The following is a 20,868-nucleotide window of genomic DNA, read 5'->3' as shown; positions in this document are numbered from 1 at the left end:
ATATTATTGTGATATAATAATAGTAATATTAAAATGTTCATGTGATATATTTACAATAAAGTTTGTAAAGTAATATGTTCTCTTTTAGTAGAGATGTTATATGAGAGACTTGCTTTGTTTACCAAATAAGTAGATCTAGATGGATTTGCATTGTAAACGTTAAATAAAAATTAAAAATGTATTATTTGTTGATTTCTTTTATTAAGTTTTTAGTTATGATACTCCTAAAATTATTCCGCATAAATTACAAAATGCTCCACAGAAATAGCAAAAAATGTCTGCAGATTCTGTCTGGCCCTACTAATGACCCATTGCTGACTAACATGTATCTGTCAACCTGGACCATAATGGTCAATTCTTGAGGATTGTATATCAGCTAATGGCTGAATAAATAAGCTTTTTCAGTGGAGTAGCTTGTTATAATAGGACTGAGATACAACATTGTAAAAATCTGTAATATGAGGGTTAAACAAATAAATGAAAAAAAAAGAAAATTGCCTTTTAAGTTGTACAAGTTAAGTGCTTGAAATTGCATATTACTAATCCATAATTCAGTTTGTATATATTTATGAAAGGAAAGCTACACAATTTCTTCATGGAAGATGATATTTTCTTAATATTCTAATGATCTTTGCTATAAAAAAAGCAATAATTTTGACTCATACAATACATTTGGCTTTTCCCACAGATATATCATATATACAGTATGTCATATCATATCATATTGTGGTCCAGGATCATATATATGCCATTCTAACTAATTTTGAATGTTTTTATGTGTTCAGTGTAGTCATTTCCTTAAACTTTTAAGATATTGTTAAAATAAATAAATGTAATGGCTTTAGCTAGCAGATAATTGAATAGCTTATACAGAATATTCATACACTGTGTTATATATATTTAAGTTACTGTCTCTTTTGATCACCGTTTTAAACAATATTTAAGTCTTTCAAAGAGAAATGTGTACTGCAGGTGCATTTTTGAATCATTTAAAAAGTATTCTGCATTTTAAAAGTGTCTAAATGTAATCTTCTTGAGACTTTATATCACTCATAACAAAGTAAAATCTGCCAATATTTAATCACTGACTACACTTTTATTTACATGTACACACAAATCATGTTTGGCTGATCATATGATCTCAACATGCAGTCATCGTTGGTAATGCAGAATAAAATAGCTGTATTTATACCTCTGATATAACTGGATTCTTAAGCTTCAATTGCCCAAGTAACTCTCCCATTCATCCTATCAGCGCTTTTATTGTTTTAATGTTATCTGAGTCTGTCATTTCTGCATTAAAGGCCTGATGTTGGCAAGGCTCCTCAGACTGTCAGCACCTTGCGTGGGGCCTGTGCATTGGGCTCTAGAGGCTAAAGGTCCTGTCATTCCTGGTTTTGGGGTGGGGGTGAACGGCATCTGGAAGTAGAAGACTATGATAGGGTGCTGTTTGGCTGTGTTGGGAGCTCATAAATAATTTGGGGAGTCGTTGCCACTGTAAATCCTGTCCAGTATTAGAAGTATTGCAGCAGCTGTTAGCGTGCTGTCCACTGAGTGGGAGAATGAACACAAGCTGACTAATTTGACACTAGGTAATGAATTGAGACATACTAATGCCCATATATTCTCTTTTAAATTCCTAACAAATCTAAAAGCTTGTGATTGGTCATTGTGTTAGTAACCTCAGTGACAAAAAATTACATTTTCAGTGCTTAAAAGTGCGTTCAATGCTCAAATTGACTTTATAAATTTCTTATTTTACTTTAAGCACAACATTTCATAATAGATTTTGTTTAATTACAGTTTTCTGCTCCATACCTTTCATTTTCTTTAGCTTTTTGTCTTTTTTCCCAATTGCGGTGGTATTTTTGTAATAAACCCACAATAATCAGGGCTCGAAATAAACTTTTTCACTTGGTAGCACCGGTGCTCCCAACTTCAAATATTTAGTAGCAGTAGAAAACATATAGGAGCACCCACCAAAAATAAATGAGCACCACTGCAAATTGTATATTAAGGGATTTGAAAACAACATCAATTAGGACTAACAAAAACCAGAAGCAACTAACTAATGCTGTGATGACTTATTGAAATTTGTACAATAATTCCAAAATAAATGTCTAATAACTATAAAATATAAATGATGATGATGACAATATTACTAACAATGAATTACATTTCTCATTATCATGCTGCCTTGAATGTGCTTCAATGTGAGTTATCTGCTATGGAAAGTCCTACTGTTACTTTATGGTTTGCATCAAACAAAAATGAAGCAGTGCAGTAAGAAATATTTATTTTGCACAACTGTTTTTATATGCATGTCAATTTAATAAATAATATTTCTGCTACAAAACAAATGAAATATTATAATAAATCATTCAATCCAAGGCTATAAGCAGTCATCAGTAATTAAATAGAAAAATAATATGCATCTTAAGAAAGAATGGACAAAAGAAAGGAAGAAAAGTTTCACTTCTACCACTGTTTAAAAGTTTTGGTTTCGGTTTGTGTCATTTTAAATGCTCAGTCTCGTTATGCACTGATTTACATTTTTCTGTGTTTGTGGAAAAGCAGGCGAGTCAGCCGATATATGAGCGAGGCAGAGCAGGATTCTCACGATGACCACCTGCGCAATACCGATCTTTGTTATGAGCTGCAGTTTCAGTATAAACTTAGTAAAGACGAGCTTCTTTGACAATGATGTATGCAGTGTTTGATTTTACATTTAGCGGACATTTGTGCTGAATGCAACGCATCAAGATTCGGCCACCTTCTCCGAAAACACTCGATTGATCTCGGCTGGTGGATCAACATTTACCACATGATCACTGTCATTGGTGCCATTATTTGTAACTTTAGGTGGGGTTTGCAAACCTGTGTACTTTCACTCTTCAGCTGTTTGCATTTCCTGCGGTCACAAAAGCTCACTGTCATCTGACAGCGGAAAGCCTTGAGTGATTGACAGCTAATATGAACCAATATAATGGCAGGGAAGACCGATTCAGCACGTTTATAGAAAAAATCACAACCGGTCGCACCACAACCATTATATGCAGTCGCACAAATGCTCCCAAATATGTTATGAGGTCGCATAGATTAAATTTTGGACGCATGGTCACAATTCCGAGCCTGTTAATCTTCAATCCTGATGGAAATAAACCTGTTAATGCTGATGTACAGTAATTACAGCACTACAACCTCTAATAATGTCCCATAAACATAAATAATGTCCCAGTAAAAGGAGGTTCAGTCGATCAGCCAGTTCTTCCAATGTTTGTCATCAGACTTGAGCTTGAATTTAAACAATCATTTGAACAATACTACAGTGTGTACAAGCTGAAATTGCTGAAGCTTTTGGAGCTGATATTAAGATATAGTAATTAATATAGTAGTAAAGGCATATTACGTTTTATTTTTGCAGATAATTGCTAAAGCCATTACAGAAATGTTTGGTATTAAATTAGCTACGTTAAATGAAATGTTTAAAATGTTTAATGAGTTATTAATTATTAATTAATAAAATAACATCACCTAAATTCATAAAATACACGCACACACACACACACACACACACACACACACAAACACACACACACACACACACACAAAGTTTATGCTAAATATAATTTCTTTATTTGAGATGTCAGGGTGGAACAAGACCTGGCTCTTTCCTTCTGGTCTGGTTTGAAGGACACAGGAATTCTGTGTGTGGTTTGAGAACAGTCTGCTAATGTTTAACAGCACTTCAGATACTGCTCTGTTTGTCTGAGTTGTCTCTGAGCCTTGGCATTGTCTGCATGTGTGTTTATACAGGCACGGTGAAGCCTATATGTGCAGTCCACATGTGTTAAGCCAGACCCTTTTATTTAGAGGACCTGTAAAAACACTGTCTTCTCTGAATCATTAGGACTTAAAGGGACAGTTCCACCAAAATACTGTCACGTTGTTCATGTCATGTTGTTCCAGACTTCTTCTTTTTTCTGTCACGAAAACAGCATCTTGAATTTGACTTCGTTACGTAGTTAGTGGGATGTTTGAGACAGCCTTGAAATCTGTTTTGCTCCAATGATTTGGCAACGCTGTGATGACCAACACATTTTTAGCAATGCATCATTATAAAAAGCTGTTTTAAGACTACATTTTACTGGTGGTCCTGGTACTGTTTGGTGTCTCTAGAGACCAAGACTGTTGAAATGTGAGAGAAAAACATTCTGGAGATCAGTTTCCCTGACTCTTTATGTGGTCTAGTAGCAAAACGCAGTGAAACATTTACACACGTGATGCTAGTTTACGCTGAATTGATTTTTACAGATTCACATTCATTTTTCACTTTCCCTGTGGAACTTTATTAGTATTATTTATATGCTATTATAATATTTATTGATTAGATTTTATTTTAATCTTGTCTGTTTTATGCTAAGGGTTTTTTTTTTAGCTTTTTGATTCTATTTAGATTAGCATGGACAGCATATTTAATGCAAGTTCAAAAGTTTGGGGTCAGTAGGATTTTTAAATGTTTTTAAACTAGGCTTATCCTGCTGACCAAGGCTGCATTTATTTAATCACAATTACAGTAAAAATTGTAAAATGTTACTGCACTATAAAATAGCTGTTCAAAAGTAGTTTATCATTTAATATAATAATTTATTCCAGTGATTTTAAAGATTAATTTTCTGCTTCATTACTCCAATCTCCAGAGTCGCATGATCCTTCAGAAATCACTCTAATAGAGTATATGCCGAGCTAGTGTGTTTCCCATACTGATAAACTTTCGGTGACCTTTATACAGTACCTTTTTCAACATCGATGTTGTAATGCAATTCAAATACAATCAGTTAAACAGACTTTGGCATTCATTTAGTTGCTCAAGTGTAAAACGAGACAAAAAGCCATTTGCTCGCACACGCCCGTCAGAATCGGCAGGCTAACGCAGAGGCTTCATTGAATATACTGGTGTAAAATAAATGCTCATATTATAAAGACATGGCGGGGAAAATGTTATTTAATGCAGTCCTTCTTGTACAATCTGAGACCCACTTTATATCAGATATCACTTAGTTAGTGGAGATCGCTGATTTTTAAAGAAAACAAACCTTAAATGCGCCGATTTTGCATTGGCATACAATTCACCGGAAACGATTAACCCAGGTTACTGGCAAATTAAAAATCCTATTAGCATGCTTCGGCGTATACCCCATATTAATTATTATTCTTGTTATTATTATTATTATTATTATTATTATTATTATTATTATTATTATTATTATTATTAATGGTAGTAGTAATAAAAGCAATAATGACTGGAGTTACTACATACAATAAGTAATACATTTTTCTTAATAAATATTAAATAATTTAAGAATTAAAAAAAAAAGTTACCGTTTTTACACATCTTGATGAACAGAATAATTTTATTTAAATTACTAAATAAATTAATAATTAAAAAAACTGACCTCAAACTTTTGATATGAATGTATGTGTATGTATATATATGTATATAAATGCGAAAGTGATAATAATAAGTTTTCTCTACTTTTAATTGATTAACCTTTTAGCTGAAATGAGTAAAGCATAGTGGTTTGAAATGTATTAGAAATAAATAAAGATTCATAATAGTGTAGTTAATTTGTAATAGTACAATTAATTAGTGCTGCTGAGTAACCCAAATTGTCATAGCAGTTTTTTTATGTTTTTATTTTTTTTCATTTATTTGTTCGTTTATTGTACTTTTTTAGCTTCCTTTTGAAGCTCAGAAACCATTTTCCTTTTCTTTTTTTTTTTTTTTGGACCCAAAACCAAATTTCAATATTTCACAGATTTTCGATTGTATTTGAACTGTTGTGGTTACAAATGAAATATTAGAATTTTTAAAAACAAAACTCAACACACACACACACACACACACACACGACAAATTTAGTGAAAATTGCTCTTATATTTTGTCATACTGAATTATTTCAGCACCAATTCGCTTTGACATTTTTAAAAATAAATCGAGGAAGACCGGCTGGGGCAGGAAACAAGTATGCATCTCAGTCAGTCAGCGACCGCTAAAGAAGCAGTAAACTTTCACAGACAGCTCACAGAAAGGCATGTTAACATTACACCTCATTCGCTGTTATAGCTACGAATGTTTAACAGTGTTTAACATTGCGCACAGTCCAGCTCCCCATCCTAAACACACTGCTCAAACGTTACACTCTCCAGACCGGCTGAGGATGTTTGAGAGGAAGGTGTGAGCCATATGTATTGTGCTGAGATTTACCAACCCATCAAACCCCGACTCCGCTCCTGTCTTTTTCCTCCACTGTCATTCTGTTCGTTATTTACCCTGGCGATTCAGATGAGCGAGCGCAGAACAAAGGCCTTGCGTCTTGCTGGGTATCCAGGCTTAAACCATCCTGGATAACTTTGGTTGAGATCCTTCAATGGCACATTGGGTAACATATGACCTCACTGCGCTGTAACGCCGCTCTTTGTGCAGGGCTTTTTTTTATAGTAGTAAGCCATTAAAACTAATAGTGTGAGTCACTCGCAGCCCTACAGGCCTTCCCGAGATTTTGGTCGTCCTTGTCAGCTTGAGGAGGAAGCAAACAGAAAATTATTTATGGTTGTGGAAACTGTTGCAGGCGTTTAGTTTAACAGCAGATTAGTTTCGTCTTGACCATCTGCTTTAAGATTACTTCGCTTTTTTTCTACTTTTAATAGTCACAAATACAAAAACTTGTATGAATTTATATATTTTTAATGCAAAAGTATATATTTTTTAATGCTTAAAATAAAAATAAATATAGCTTAAATGGATGGTTCACCCCCATTTTTATTTTTATTTTGTTCTGTTGATTCAATTCATCTTTATCTCTATAGTGCTTTTACAATGTAGATTGTCTCAAAGCAGCTTAACATAGAAGTTCTAGTAAGTTGAAACTGTGTCAGTCAGTGTTTAACACAAGATATTTTGAAGAATTTTGGAAACTGGTAACCATTGACTTCCATAGTTCAAAATAAAATAAAAGAAACTGGTTTGAAACAAGATAAGGGTGAGTATTCCTCGCTGATGGAATGATCCTCCCATTCCCACTCGGACTGGGGATACACTGGTATCCTTCAAATGACAACTAAAACCCATCTCTTCGGAGAACACCTGAACCCCAGTCAGGGATCGACATTGCAACCATTTTTATCGAATATGCACCCTAATTTTTATCTATTCGACCTCAATATATCTGGGAGCATTTTTGCCATGCGAACAATTCACTGCAAAATGTTCACAGCATGCACAGATTTAGGAGACATTCATGCAAAATGCATCTTTGCATCTAAAAAAGTGAAACGCAGTGCTCGGGAATAGTTTTAAACAATCGTCATGTCAAATTTCTACAGTAAACAAATCCCGCAATTCTTGTCCCGTCTTCAAGCTCTTCTGATTGGCGCACTGCTCTAGAACTGAACGCAAACGGATTGGTTGCTATCAGCTGTCGATCATTCATTCAACGCTTTCTGCCTTCAGGTGATGGGAGCTACAGCCGCGAAAATGCTGTGAAGATAAAAGAACCAAAAGCACACTTGCAGATTTTGTTTTAGAAGCCACCTAAGGTTACAAATAATGGCACATGTAATTAGTGATGTACTCTTCGAAGAGTGGATAACACTCCTAAAGCCATTCAGTATTCAGCCATTGAGTATTCAGGTAACAGTGCTTGCCACTGAATCTACACATTTTAAGCGCGAGATGTTCTATTTAATCTCACATTTAATCATCATGATGATTTCAAATGCAATAAATCTGTTAATATAAAACTTGTAGTAAAGGTGCACATAATTCTTGGTGGGTGTGACAAAATTTTGGCTGGTGCGACCATATTTTAAAATTTAAAGGCACTCGTGCTACCAAGCAAAAAGGTTAATTTTGAGCCCTGTCGGTGAATGATACCAAAACCACCTATAAAAGGACTCTCTCTCTCTCTCTCTCTCTCTCTCTCTCTCTCTCTCTCTCTCTCTCTCTCTCTCTCTCTCTCTCTCTCTCTCTCTCAAAAAAAATCTCTAGCACTAAATTCTATGAGCACAAACAAGTGACTTTAAATAATTAGCAATTCTTGTATTGCATTGCATGTTCTTTTTGAATTGCTGAATACCTCCTCAATTGTAGGTCGCTTGGGATGAAAGAATCTGCTAATTGACTATGTATATAAAAATATATTGCATTGAGGTCTTATGGATCAAAACGATTAGTCTGTAAAAAAATCAACATTACTTACTTTTTTACAATATTACATTTTAATCCTCAACAATCCTGAGCACTTTTCTGAATGTCTTTAAAGGGTCATGAATCCCCCCTCTTTCAGTTCAAGTCTACCTCAGAATTTTTTTCAAACATGCTTCATGATGGGTGTGGAGCGGGAAGAGGGAAGAGTGGGCGTGGCCAACAGAGCAGGGGAAAAAAACGAGAGTGAGCAGCTGTTAGTTGGCGCACAAAATCAGACTAAAAAAATCAGACACAAAACGTGAGGAGACCCATGATTTTATAGTTTACAAACATGTAAAACATGTAAACAAATAAACAGTAAGTAATTTAATGCCCTTCTACATATATGGTAAGTTATCCGTGATTTCATATAAAATATACACAGAACCCCAATTTGTTATATCATAGATAATCATGTTTATATATACACTACACATGAGGACTTCTCTCCTCCAACTTTTTATCTTCCCCGTGGTGACAGTTAGTTCATAACATTGTACAAGTTATTTTGCAAGTATTGTAGTCTTTTATTCAGATTAACTGATTTGTTGTGTATATCGAATAATATACAGTAATATTTCTTAAGGAGGCTAATAAAAATACTGACCTTATTATTATTTTTTTTATTAAAAACTTTTTTATTCAGGAAATAAACAATAAGAAATAGGACTTATCATGACTCCAGAATAATAATTTTTTAGGAAACACTGTGAAAATTTTCATATACATTATTTTGAATGAATGGGAGGGCAAAAGAAACAACTCATATAAACACCTTGATCATATTGTTGTCTTATTCAGATTAAGGCAAATCATTAGATTTCTGATAACCTTGTAAACATAGACACAACCCTATAAAAAAGGAGTTCAGTATTATGATGACAGCCTTTCCACAGGTTAGCAGTAAGCTAATGTAATTTCATAATGTAAATCTTAAATTCATGCTAACCAACAAATCATCAAAGGAAATTTATTAATGTAATTCAAATATATAAAATATGAATTGATGTTTACTTTAGACTTTAATTATATTGTTCTATTAAAATTATTTATTAAAATATTTTGTCGAATAACAGATTTTTCTAGAGTCATCCACCATAATTTTGTCGCTCAAAAGTATCAGTTCCGGCACCGTTTTGGCACCAGTACCGCTTTAAAAGTAACGATTTAGCACCGGTATCCAAATAATCCCAAACGATACCCAACCCTACTCAACACACACAAATCTGTTTCATGTTCGACACACACAAATCTGTTTAATGTTCTTCTGAAGAATAAAAAGTGCCTGCGAGACTAAATTAACAGCAGATTTTCATGTTTGGGAGCACATGAGTGAAATAAAATTGAGGGAAAACAAGAATGTGATAAAAATGTGTTTTTCATTTTACAATGAAGTTTGATTATTTTATTATTATTAATTTTTAACAAAATGATCGCACTTTATTTTAAGGTACAATTATTGTATTAATAAACCATTAAAGATGACTTTTAACTCAATAAATTCATAATTTGCTGCTAATAGTTATGAATGTAGTAGTTAGGTGTTGTGTACACTGAAAAAAGTGTTGAATGCAAAACTGTTGCAAACAATTTATTTATGTTGAATTTAAACAAACAAATTAAATTGAGCAATGTCCAACTTAATTTGTTTGTTTAAATTCAACCCAAATAAATTGTTTACAACCACTTAACGTAAAAAAATTGAGTAAATCCAAGGAATCATATTTGAATATTTTTTTTCAGTGTAGGATTAGGAATGTAGAAAAGATCATGCAGAATATGTGCTTTATACGTACAAACAAACAGCTGATATTTCAATAATAGACATATAATAAGCCTGTAGTTAATCATGAGAATTGCTCCTTAAACTTAAGTGTTACCATTGAAATTTATTATAAGCACCCCTCGTGGTCCCAGATTGAAAACCACTACTCGATACTTTATCTAGACTTCTGAAAAATACCAAGAAGTAACATTTTTACGATTCCTGAAATCCCAATCCAAATGTGTATTCTGATCGGAAAGAGATTCGTAGTTTCTTGTATTGTCCGCACTCCATAAACGACACCTGTTGCTCATCATTTGTCAGTCTGGTCTGTCCCCCGCTTATTAACACTCATTCCTCATCCAGAAAGCACACTGATCTGTATCCGTTACTCATCAGTCCTTCTCATTCTCTCTGATTCACTCGTCCTCCTGCCCGCAGGTGCCAGACCATGATGTCACATGTTGGGTGTTCCCATAAATCAGTGTGTCATGCCTTTGTTCGGCTCTTCACCTCCTCTGGATCTCCCTCTGCAGTGCACATTGCTACCATATGTAGCTGAAAACATCTGAACGCTTCCCTCGGTCTCCGCACGCATGCACTTTTCCTGCTTTTCAGGAATCCAGCAGCCACCGTGTCATCATAATTTATTTCTAATGTATCCACACGCACACACTCTGATTTACAGATGGCTCTGGGTCTGTTTTTGAGATCTGGGTGAGTAAACAGTGCTGCGTTTCAGGCTCTCGGCATGTCATGCGCTGGAGGAAAACCGTAAAGCTCTGGAGACGAGATGGTTCTCTTTGGTTCTCGCTTCGTAAATGTCAGCGGGGTGAGAGAGAGACCTCCTGTTCAGTGTTTTAAAGCAGGTCGTCCCGCATAAGTAATGGACGCTGTGCATTATTATAGGTGGGGAGTGTACAGTCTGAGACTGCTGAGGAAAAGGCTTGTTTTGTTTATTTGACTATTATACTGTAATATATATAGTAGAGATCAGATTTATTAGACCTCCTGTTAAATTTGAATTATTTTATACTTTCTGTTTTTAAAGGAGAGATTTTGCTAAACATAATGTTTTAACTATTTTATAATAACTGATTTCTTTTTATCTTTGCCAAGATGACAGTACATAATGTTTTATAGATATTTTTCAAGATACTATTCTGCTTAAAGTGCAAAGCAAAGGCTTAACTAAGTTAATTAGATTAACTAGGCAAGCAAGTGTGTATATGTATGTATATATATATATATATATATATATATATATATATATATATATATATATATATATATATATATATATATATATATATATATATATATATATGTATATATATATATATATATATATATATATATATATATATATATATATATATATATGTATATATGTATATATGTGTATGTGTATATATATATGTATATGTATATATATATATGTGTATATATATATGTATATGTATATATATATATATATGTGTATATATATATGTATATATATATGTATATGTATATATATATATATATATATATATATATATATATATATATATATATATATATATATATATATATATATATGTATATATATATATATATATATATATATACACACTGTTCAGCATATATGAGTACACCCTTCACAAACTTCTCATTTATATTAATATTTTCTATAGGAAGCTTTACAGTATTGTGTTTGTGCCTATAGATTAGTCAGCACTAAAGCCAAATCTGGACCTTATCTAACAACCTATCTTATGATAACGGTCCAAAAATAGTACACCCAAATTTATATGTTAGGTAAAAAATTCAAGAGAAACATTTTTTTTTCAAAAATGTATTTGAACTTTTGTAGTTTGTAATTGTTTCCCCAAATATTTCGAATGAATTTAATGTATTATCCTCCTATTTCTAAAGATGTTCAGTGACTAAACCGTTTTTTGAATGAATATATTCATTTGATAAATCTGTTTTGTTCAAACGCAAAAATATTAATTTCCGAAATGGGGTGTGCTCAGTTGAGCTGAGCACTGTAGAGGGGGCTAATAATATTTACCTTAAAATGGTTTTAATCTACTTGAAATAAAACAAATAAGATTTTCTCCTGAAGAAACAATATTATAGAAAATGTCCTTGCTCTTAAATATCACTTGAGAAATATTTAATTTGATTAATTATTTTAATAATTTAATTAACATAGGTCGGAAACAGTGTGTTATTGAATTTTTTTATATAAATATACCTTATTCTTATTGACAGTATAATAAGTGCTGTGGTTCTATTTTGATGTTTTAATTTTGGTAAGACACTAGTAGACACTTATTTCAACTCTAACAGATTCTCATTGGAGAAACCCTGGAGAGTAACTGGGAGTTTCTACAAGCATTTTGAATTTTATGATGTAAAAAAAAATGAACTAATTTAAAGAAAAATTTATAATATTATAACTTATTTTAACTTACTTCTTTTTTTTTTCTTTGCCATCAAGACAATACATCATGTTTTCCTATTTTGTAAGATACTATTTTTCAGCTTAAAGTGCCATTTAAAGGATTGGCTAGGTGATAAAGTTATCTGGGCAAATTAGGCAAGTTATTGGAAAACATTGGTTTGTTCTGTAATATTATATGAATAATATATAAAAAAACTTTTGTTCCAGCAAAAATAAAGGAAATTCAAAAGAAAGAAAATACTAGAGGAGATACTTTAAAAATGTCCTTGCTACGTTAATCATCACTTGGGAAATATTTGAAAAAGAATACAAATTTCATATGAGGGCTAATAATTTTGCCTTTGACTGTATAAGGTTCTTCACCTGATAAAGATTAGTCTTGAATCATCATGAATGGAGGCCATTAAGACAAACCTTGACCCGGTCCTCTTGAAGTAAATCCTATTTTCTCCAGACTTCATGGGTTTGCCTGTATATGGGACTGGAAATCCTCATCCACATCTGACAGCTTAACTTACATTGCTGTCTAGTCTGCTTTACCTTTCGTGACACTTCTTGTTGTCCTCCAGGATGCACTGGTCTCTTTCTCCATGGGAATCACTCAGGCCTCGGGGCAGCCATTTTGTGGGCCTCTTGTGGCCCTGTTGAGGGGCTTCGGGAGCATTTTCATGTCAATGGCAGGCTATAAAACAGACTGGGGGGTCCGACGGGGCTCCTGACATCTCACTACTCGCAAGCAGTTGCCAGCAGACGTAATCCAGCAAAGATTAGCATGGCAGACGTGATGGAAATGAGTGTTAAAAAATGGAAACACGTATATACACATAGCGGTCATAAGTTTGGAATCGGTTTGATTTTATTAATATTTTTAAATGAAGTGTATTCTGCTCACCCAGACTTTTTTTACTGTTAAAAGACTGTACAATATTACATTAAGTGAATGTTATTTAAAATGTAACTTCTTATATTAGTGAATTTTTAACAGCATTACCCCCCCAGTCTTCAATATCACATGATTCTTCTGAAATCATTACAGAGTTCCACACAATTTATTTAGGTTGTCCCAATTCAAATCGATTAAGTTAACTTAATTTAAGTGGATTGAACATAAAACAAATAAATTGTCAAGAAAATCTCAATAATTGTTTTGTTTAAGCTTATTTTACATAAGTAGTTTGAACAAGCCTCAAAATAATTTGAGTGTAGTACCATTTGAATGTAACATAAAAGAACCGATTTTCCAGTTTTGTTTTATCGAAGTTCTTCACAGTTGCCACAAAATTATGAAATATGAAATGTTTTCAACACTAATAATTATGTCATTATTAATGATTAAATGCCGGAAAGCTGGAATAATAATGCTGAAAAATCTGATTATTTTCTCAATATATATTTATTGGCTTTTTTTACCTTCAGAATATGGCTCCACAATATATAGGTTTAGCATTGATATAGCAATGTGATCATTCGTAATAGTCACATCGTGAGTATACAAAATGCTGTATCTTGATTATAATTTGCCATTTTGCAAGTGTTTTTGAGGCCTGTGACTGTAAGGGTTTTTAAAAACATTCAGACATTATAAATTGTACTGTTTGTTACTTTGACAAATTAATAACGATTAGTTTTATTTATTAGATTTTTAATCAAACGAAGATTATGAGGTATTATTTTACATTTGATTATTCAATTACTATAAACAGTAAAACGCTGTTTTTTTAATTGGCATCTTTTTCTTTATTGAATTTATCTATGCTTGTAGATGGTTTCTTATATTTTAAGCAGAATAAAAACATCGCAATGTTAGATTTTTCCAATATCGTGCAGTCTTACTTCAGAACTAAAATATAAAAGAAAAAATGACAAGCTTATTCTGAATCATTGAAGCATCAGAAATAAAAAAACAAACCTTGGTGCTCAGAAAAGTCTTTTTAAAAAAACATTTAAAAAACCTTACTAGCTATGTTTCCATCCAAGATGGAATAAAGCACTGTATACATCCAATGAGTCAAAGAGAGTGTGCTTATTAACTGCCACCAAATATCAAAAAGAAAATTAATTTGCTGTGATCGGAAAAGCTGCTTAAGTCTTTTGCTTATTTAATAAAAGACTTGTGCCTCAGAAGACAATACCAACACACAATAAGGCATTTGGCGCAATGATGCTCTTGATAGTTCTTGAGGTGATTAATAATGTAATAATAATAATAATAATAATGTAATGGTTAGGGCATTTTAGAATGACCAAACATTTCAGATGTTTTACAGTAGCTATGTTTCCATCCAAAGATGCTAATTAAATTTATGCACATAACTGGAATATCGCATATAAGACTTGCGAAAAAAGAAATGTTTTTATCCAAGTAGTCAAAGAGAACAAAACCGTCACTTCCTGATGAACTGGCGGCAAATATAAACCTTAAAATGGAATTTGCTTTGGTAGCTGCATGAATCTTTTCATTATTTAATAAATTACTTGCGCCTCAGAAGACAGTATGAAATGAACACGTGGTGGCGTTTGAAGGCGTCAGACATGGAGCATAGACGCTCTTTACAATTTTGGAGGTGATTAATATTATAATAACACTAATACTGGCTTTTTAGAATGACCAAAACAACATTACTGATGTTTTACAATGTGCTCAGCCTGCTGGTTTGTCCATTCAAACACATTTTTACCATCACATGATCTCTTATAACAAAATCACATGACTTTTAATGCGCATACTGGAATTTGTTCAGTAGAAGTTTCCATCGTAGTTTATGCGCATCTTTTCTTATCGAATAAAAAGTTTATCCTACTCAGGTATGCAAATTTGTTTATGCACATTTTCAAAATTGATTCCATTGTTGTTTCCATTGATTCCATTGTTTCCATTAACCGCTTTTTTATGCGAACACCCAAAATATACGCATAAAAATAGGCAAATGGAAACAAGCTAATGTGGTTGGCCTGCTGGTTTGTTTTTCACAATCACATTTTTATCATCACATGATCTCTCATAACAAAATCACATGACTTTTTTTAAATGCACATAATGGAAGTTATTCAGTAAAAGTGTTTCCATTGTAGTTTTTTTCTTATCGAATAAAACATTTATACTACTCAGTTATGCGCATTTTCAAAATCTTGCCATTTCTATCAAGCATTTTTTAATGCGAGAATTCAAAATGAACATAAAAAATAGGTGGATGAAACATCTACTGATCACAAACTTATAACTTGTTGTGGTATTTAATTTTTGTTCACTGATACTATCTAATTTTTTTCTCTTTCATGTCACCTCACTTGTGTTTGACTTGCTCTTCTTATTTTGGGGTCGTTATAGTTCTCTTATAGTTCCTCAAAGAGACCAATTAGAGTGGGAGTGAGACAGGAAAATGAAAGACTGCACGGGACATAAAGGCAAGCTATATAGTCTAATTATAAAACATCTGAGGAAACCAGAGTAGCAGGGTGCCTTACAGTGCTTTTTTTTTTTTGTCAGAGCTGTTATGTATTTACTTTGTTTCGCCATCAAGCGCGTGTTATTCTGGCGCAGCCGCAGCCTCCTTCCACACATTTACTGTCATGATTGTTTATTTGCATGCCAAGATGCCAGTCTTCATTTATTTGCTCAAAACTACAATAAAGCACTAAAATGATGTCCAATTGTATTTTGAGCTTTTCAGTTTAAAATGTCATTGATTTGTTTGATTCAAAGCTGAATTTTGAACATTTGTCAAGTCTTCAATGTAACATGATCCTTCGGAAATCATTTCATTATGCTAATTTGCTGCTCTTTTATGATCAATTGTCGTTGGCGCTCAGTCATTAATAATGGTTCTTATTATTATCAGCGTTAATAACTTTTTTCTGTTTCAATTATTTGTGGAAATTGATGCATTTGACTTTTTGCCATCAAGCATGTGCTGTTTTGGAGCAGCAACAACCACCTTCCACATATTTAATATCTTTTTTTTAACTCCAGATTGTCAGTCTTTACAGCCTTCATTTTGTCTGGCACTTTTTTAAAAAGTAAATATTTCTCATTCTTTCAGACATCCCAGGATGTTCATCAAGACCGGCCTGCTGGATGCACACCTGTACTGCCTGAAGAGATCTGTGGTGGATTTCTTAGTTCACAACAAGTAAGATATGTTTCACAGCTTTCTAGGTGTCCATCTCTGCTAGTCTCAATTTGTGCCAAAGTATTTGGCGCGCACACTTTTATGAGGAAGCTAAAAAAGAACCTACAGTTTCAAACAAAAAAAGGTATTTTGAAAAAGAAAGAAGGCAAGCAAATTTCTGACACTGACCATATGAGTTTCCATTCATTTTAATATACTTTATAATGACCACTTTAAAATACTAATAATGACTAATCTTTTTCACCCCCTGAGGATTTTGAAATTGAAATGCACTATTACACTTGGTTTACTATCCTAAAATGAAACAAATGTTTGAAATTAATATATAATTCTATCATTAAAAAAACTTGAATTGAAAAGTAATATGTAATGCATACAATCTTATATACATGCATATAACCATATGTACACAATACACACAACTAAATATACATTATGGGTCAAAAGTTTGGAAGCTACAATTAAAGAAATGCATTTATTTGTTTGCAAAACAATTTTGAGTGTAGTACCATTCGAATGTACCATAAAAGAACAGATTTACAGCTTTTATTTTTTAGCGAAGTTCATCGCAGTTGAAACAAAATGATAAAGTATGCAATGTTTTCAACACTAATAATTATTTGTCATTATTAATGATTGAATACCAAAATTAAGTGGTTGTAATTTAATAGAAAATCAGCATATTATGATTTCTGAAGTAACGTGATTAAAGACTGGAATGATAATGCTGAAAAGTCTTATTTCCCAATATGTATTATTAATTTTTCTTTAATTTTCAGAACTAAAACATTACAAACTTATTCTGAATCATTGAAGCATCAGGAATAAAAAAAACTAGTAGCCTTGGTGCACAGAAAAGTCTTTTAAAAAACATTTAAAAGATATTACTAGCTATGTTTCCATTCAAAGATGCTAATTAAATTTATGTGCAAAGCTGGAATATTGCATAAGAGATAAAAAATGCATTTATTTCTTTGCAAAACAATAAAACATTAATATAGTGAAATATAATTTCTGGTGCTCAGCAAAGATTAATCGCAACCAAAATAAAAGAAAAAGTTTTTTGACATGATATATGTGGGGGGCAGCACGGTGGCGTAGTGGGTAGCACAATCGCCTCACAGCAAGAAGGTCGCTGGTTTGAGCCCCGGCTGGGTCAGTTGGCATTTCTGTGTGGAGTTTGCATGTTCTACCCGTGTTGGCGTGGGTTTTCTCCGGGTGCTCCGGTTTTCCCCACAGTCCAAAAACATGTGCTATAGGTGAATTGAATAAGCTAAATTGTCTGTAGTGTATGAATGAGTGTGTATGGATGTTTCCCAGTGATGGGTTGCAGCTGGAAGGGCATCCGCTGCGTAAAACATGTGCTGGAAAAGTTGGTGGTTCATTCTGCTGTGGCAACCCCAGATTAATAAAGGGACTAAGCTGAAAAGAAAATGAATGTATGAATAATATATGTGTGTGCATCATCACATATACATAATAGATATATACACACACACATACACAGAAACAAAACTATACAAAACAAATTTTTTAGACATTTAAATTTAGACATCTAGATATTTAAATCTATATATATGTTTATATTTATGTTATATATCGTAGGTCAAAACAAACTTTTATTTTGGATGCCAATCAATCGTAATAAATGTTTTTGTATTTGTAATTAAAATAATTTTTAGGTCAATATATTTTGTGTCATTTATTCCCATTCTCCTGCCTTCTATAGCCCATGATCCTTCAGAAATCACTCTAATATACAGAATTTTTGCTTTGTTATGATCAATTATTTTTGTCATTCGATCATTAATAATGGTTCTTCTTCTTCTTCTTCTTTTTCGTCTTATTCTTATTACAATTATTATTATTATTATTATTATTATTATTATTATTATTATTATCAGCGTTTAAAACATTTTAGTTCTGCTTCATAATTTTGTATAAAAATATTATACATTTAACATTTAAGTAACCCTTTAACCTCAAAATAACTGCATTTTTAAAAAGATATATATGTATTTGTAACATTACAATTGTTTTAATGCCAGTTTTGATTGTTAATTATTGTATCCTTGATGAATAAAAATATTACTCAAAGGCCAGTTTATTTATTTTACAGTGCATTTTTTTATGCATCACTATTATTAAATATCTTTAATATGAAAGTGAAAGTGAACTTATTAAATAAAGACATAGCATTTTGGGGGGTTTAATCGAAAAAGCTTAAATTTAAAAACTAGTTTCCTTCACTTAATAGCAAGCAGCTCATCAGCAGCACATTCACAGAGCTGGTTTAGTGTGTGCAGTGTCTGTAATCCCGGAGTGGCTCTGTGTCTCTACAGTCCCTCCGCTCTCCATTCATTCTCTCCAATAGTCCTCCGTTCCCCTGCCCCTTCACTCCCCTTTGTGCTCCTGTAACTGACATTGTGAGGCCAGGCGGCCCGCTGTAAAGTGCTGCTGTGCATGGCCTCTCTTAGGTCCTCTCCCTCTCACAGACTTCAGAAAAGCGTGAGGCTTTGACATTTTAATTCGCTCTCCCCCTGATATAAATATCATTTCATCTAATCTGCACCCCCTCCTCATTCTCCCCCCACTTTCCCCCTCATCAAAGTAGTTTGACTTTTTTTATGCTGTCTTTTCTCTCTCGTTCACATTCTTTTTTCCCCCCATCCATCCCTCGCTCCCTCCCTCCGTTTCGCTCTCGCTCTCTCTCTCTGTCGCCCTTGAGCCTGCAGTGCCATGAAGTACTGAAGGAGAAAATGGACATAGTAACTGTTGTTTCTGTGTCTGCATTCAGATGGAAATTCTAATCTTGCCTAAAAGAAAATAAAGAGAGAGAGAGAGAGAGAGAGAGAGAGGGAGAGAGAGAGAGAGGGAGCAGTTGAAGGAGGTGGCATAGATGTTGAATTGCTCCTCAAGCATACATGATTTTTTTTTAAACCGTGATTCAACCCTCTTTAGACCATAATTTGATTTTAGATTGGAAATTTAAGTATTTATCTGTGGTTTTACTTCTCTTGGATAGATTTTTTTTTAAATTATTGAACATTTTAAAGAACAGTTTGCATCAGAATTGATCGGTGGCAGATTTATTGAGACATTTTTAATGCTTTTTCACATTTTACATTAGCATTAGAGTTGTTAATGACAGTTGATTCTAACTTATTTGTTATCATGCATTTTAAAATAAGCAGTTTCTCTCTTTCACAATTACGATTGTTATTTGTTTAAACAGGGTGTCCGTGGGGTCTTAAAAAGTATTCAAAGTTGATAAATCAATTTAGAGAAATTTAAGGCCCTTAAAAATATGAAAAAGACTTAAATGCTTTTTTTTTTACAAGGAATTACATTTTCTATCATTTTTGAATTTACAATGTATTGTTGGGTGTTAAAGTTTGCCTGAATTTTATCTGAATATTGGGGTGCTGTGTAGTTGAAATCGATGAAATCCTGGAGTTCTATAGGCACCAATTAGCATTTATATTCAGTATATAAATAATAATTATAGTTTAGGATTAGCTTCTTACAATCAGTATTTAGTATATATACTGTACATTAAAATGTCGCCAATGTGAATGTGAAACCCAAGGTGGTGATGAGGTCTTAACATGTATGGAAAGAGGACTTGAAAATGACTGAACTTCACTCTCTGATGTATATACCCTGTTTAAGAAAATGTGATTTTTCAACAACAGTATTACATCCAATTTACAATATAAATTTTATCGTTTATTTGCGCTAAGCAACCGTGCCTGGAGGAAACGCAACTGATGGAATCGGTTCTCTTTGAAATAGACTGGACAAAAAGCAATGATCGTGCACCCACAGTCTTGCTGCTTTCAATTCAATTCAATTCACCTTTATTTGTATAGCGCTTATACAATGTAGATTGTGTCAAAGCAGCTTCACATAAAAGGTCATAGTAAATTGGAACAGTGTAGTTCAGTTTGTAGTGTTTAAGTTCAGTTCAGTTGAGCTCAGTTCAGTGTGGTTAATAATCACTACTGAGAGTCCAAACACTGAAGAGCAAATCCAACGATGTGCAGCTCTACAGATCCCGAACCATGCAAGCTAGTGACGACAGCATAGAGGGAAAAAAAACTTCACTAAATGGCGAAAGTGAAGAAAAAAACCATGAGAGAAACCAGGCTCAGTTGGGCACGATCATTTAAATTTCTTCGCTGGCCAAACGTCTTGTGCAGAGCTGCAGTCTCAGTGGCTTTCAAGAGATCAAGATTTAAAAAAAAATATGTCACTGCTTTTGTTTTAATTA

At 33.1% G+C, this 20,868-nt stretch overlaps 1 protein-coding gene across 3 annotated transcripts in view; it reads left to right on the top strand.

Moving 5' to 3' along the window:
• eif2b3 (eukaryotic translation initiation factor 2B, subunit 3 gamma) overlaps positions 1–20,868 on the top strand; it is an 84,518-nt gene that overhangs the window by 43,748 nt on the left and 19,902 nt on the right. For all 3 annotated transcript variants that reach the window (XM_056477887.1, XM_056477879.1, XM_056477895.1), the window contains one exon: positions 16,506–16,595. In XM_056477887.1, coding sequence (XP_056333862.1) covers positions 16,506–16,595 — 90 coding nt within the window. The remainder of the gene's footprint in view (positions 1–16,505; positions 16,596–20,868) is intronic.

Source organism: Danio aesculapii, chromosome 2 (assembly GCF_903798145.1).
Source record: "Danio aesculapii chromosome 2, fDanAes4.1, whole genome shotgun sequence".
Lineage (NCBI taxonomy): Eukaryota > Metazoa > Chordata > Actinopteri > Cypriniformes > Danionidae > Danio > Danio aesculapii.
This window is presented reverse-complemented; position numbering and strand designations above follow the sequence as displayed.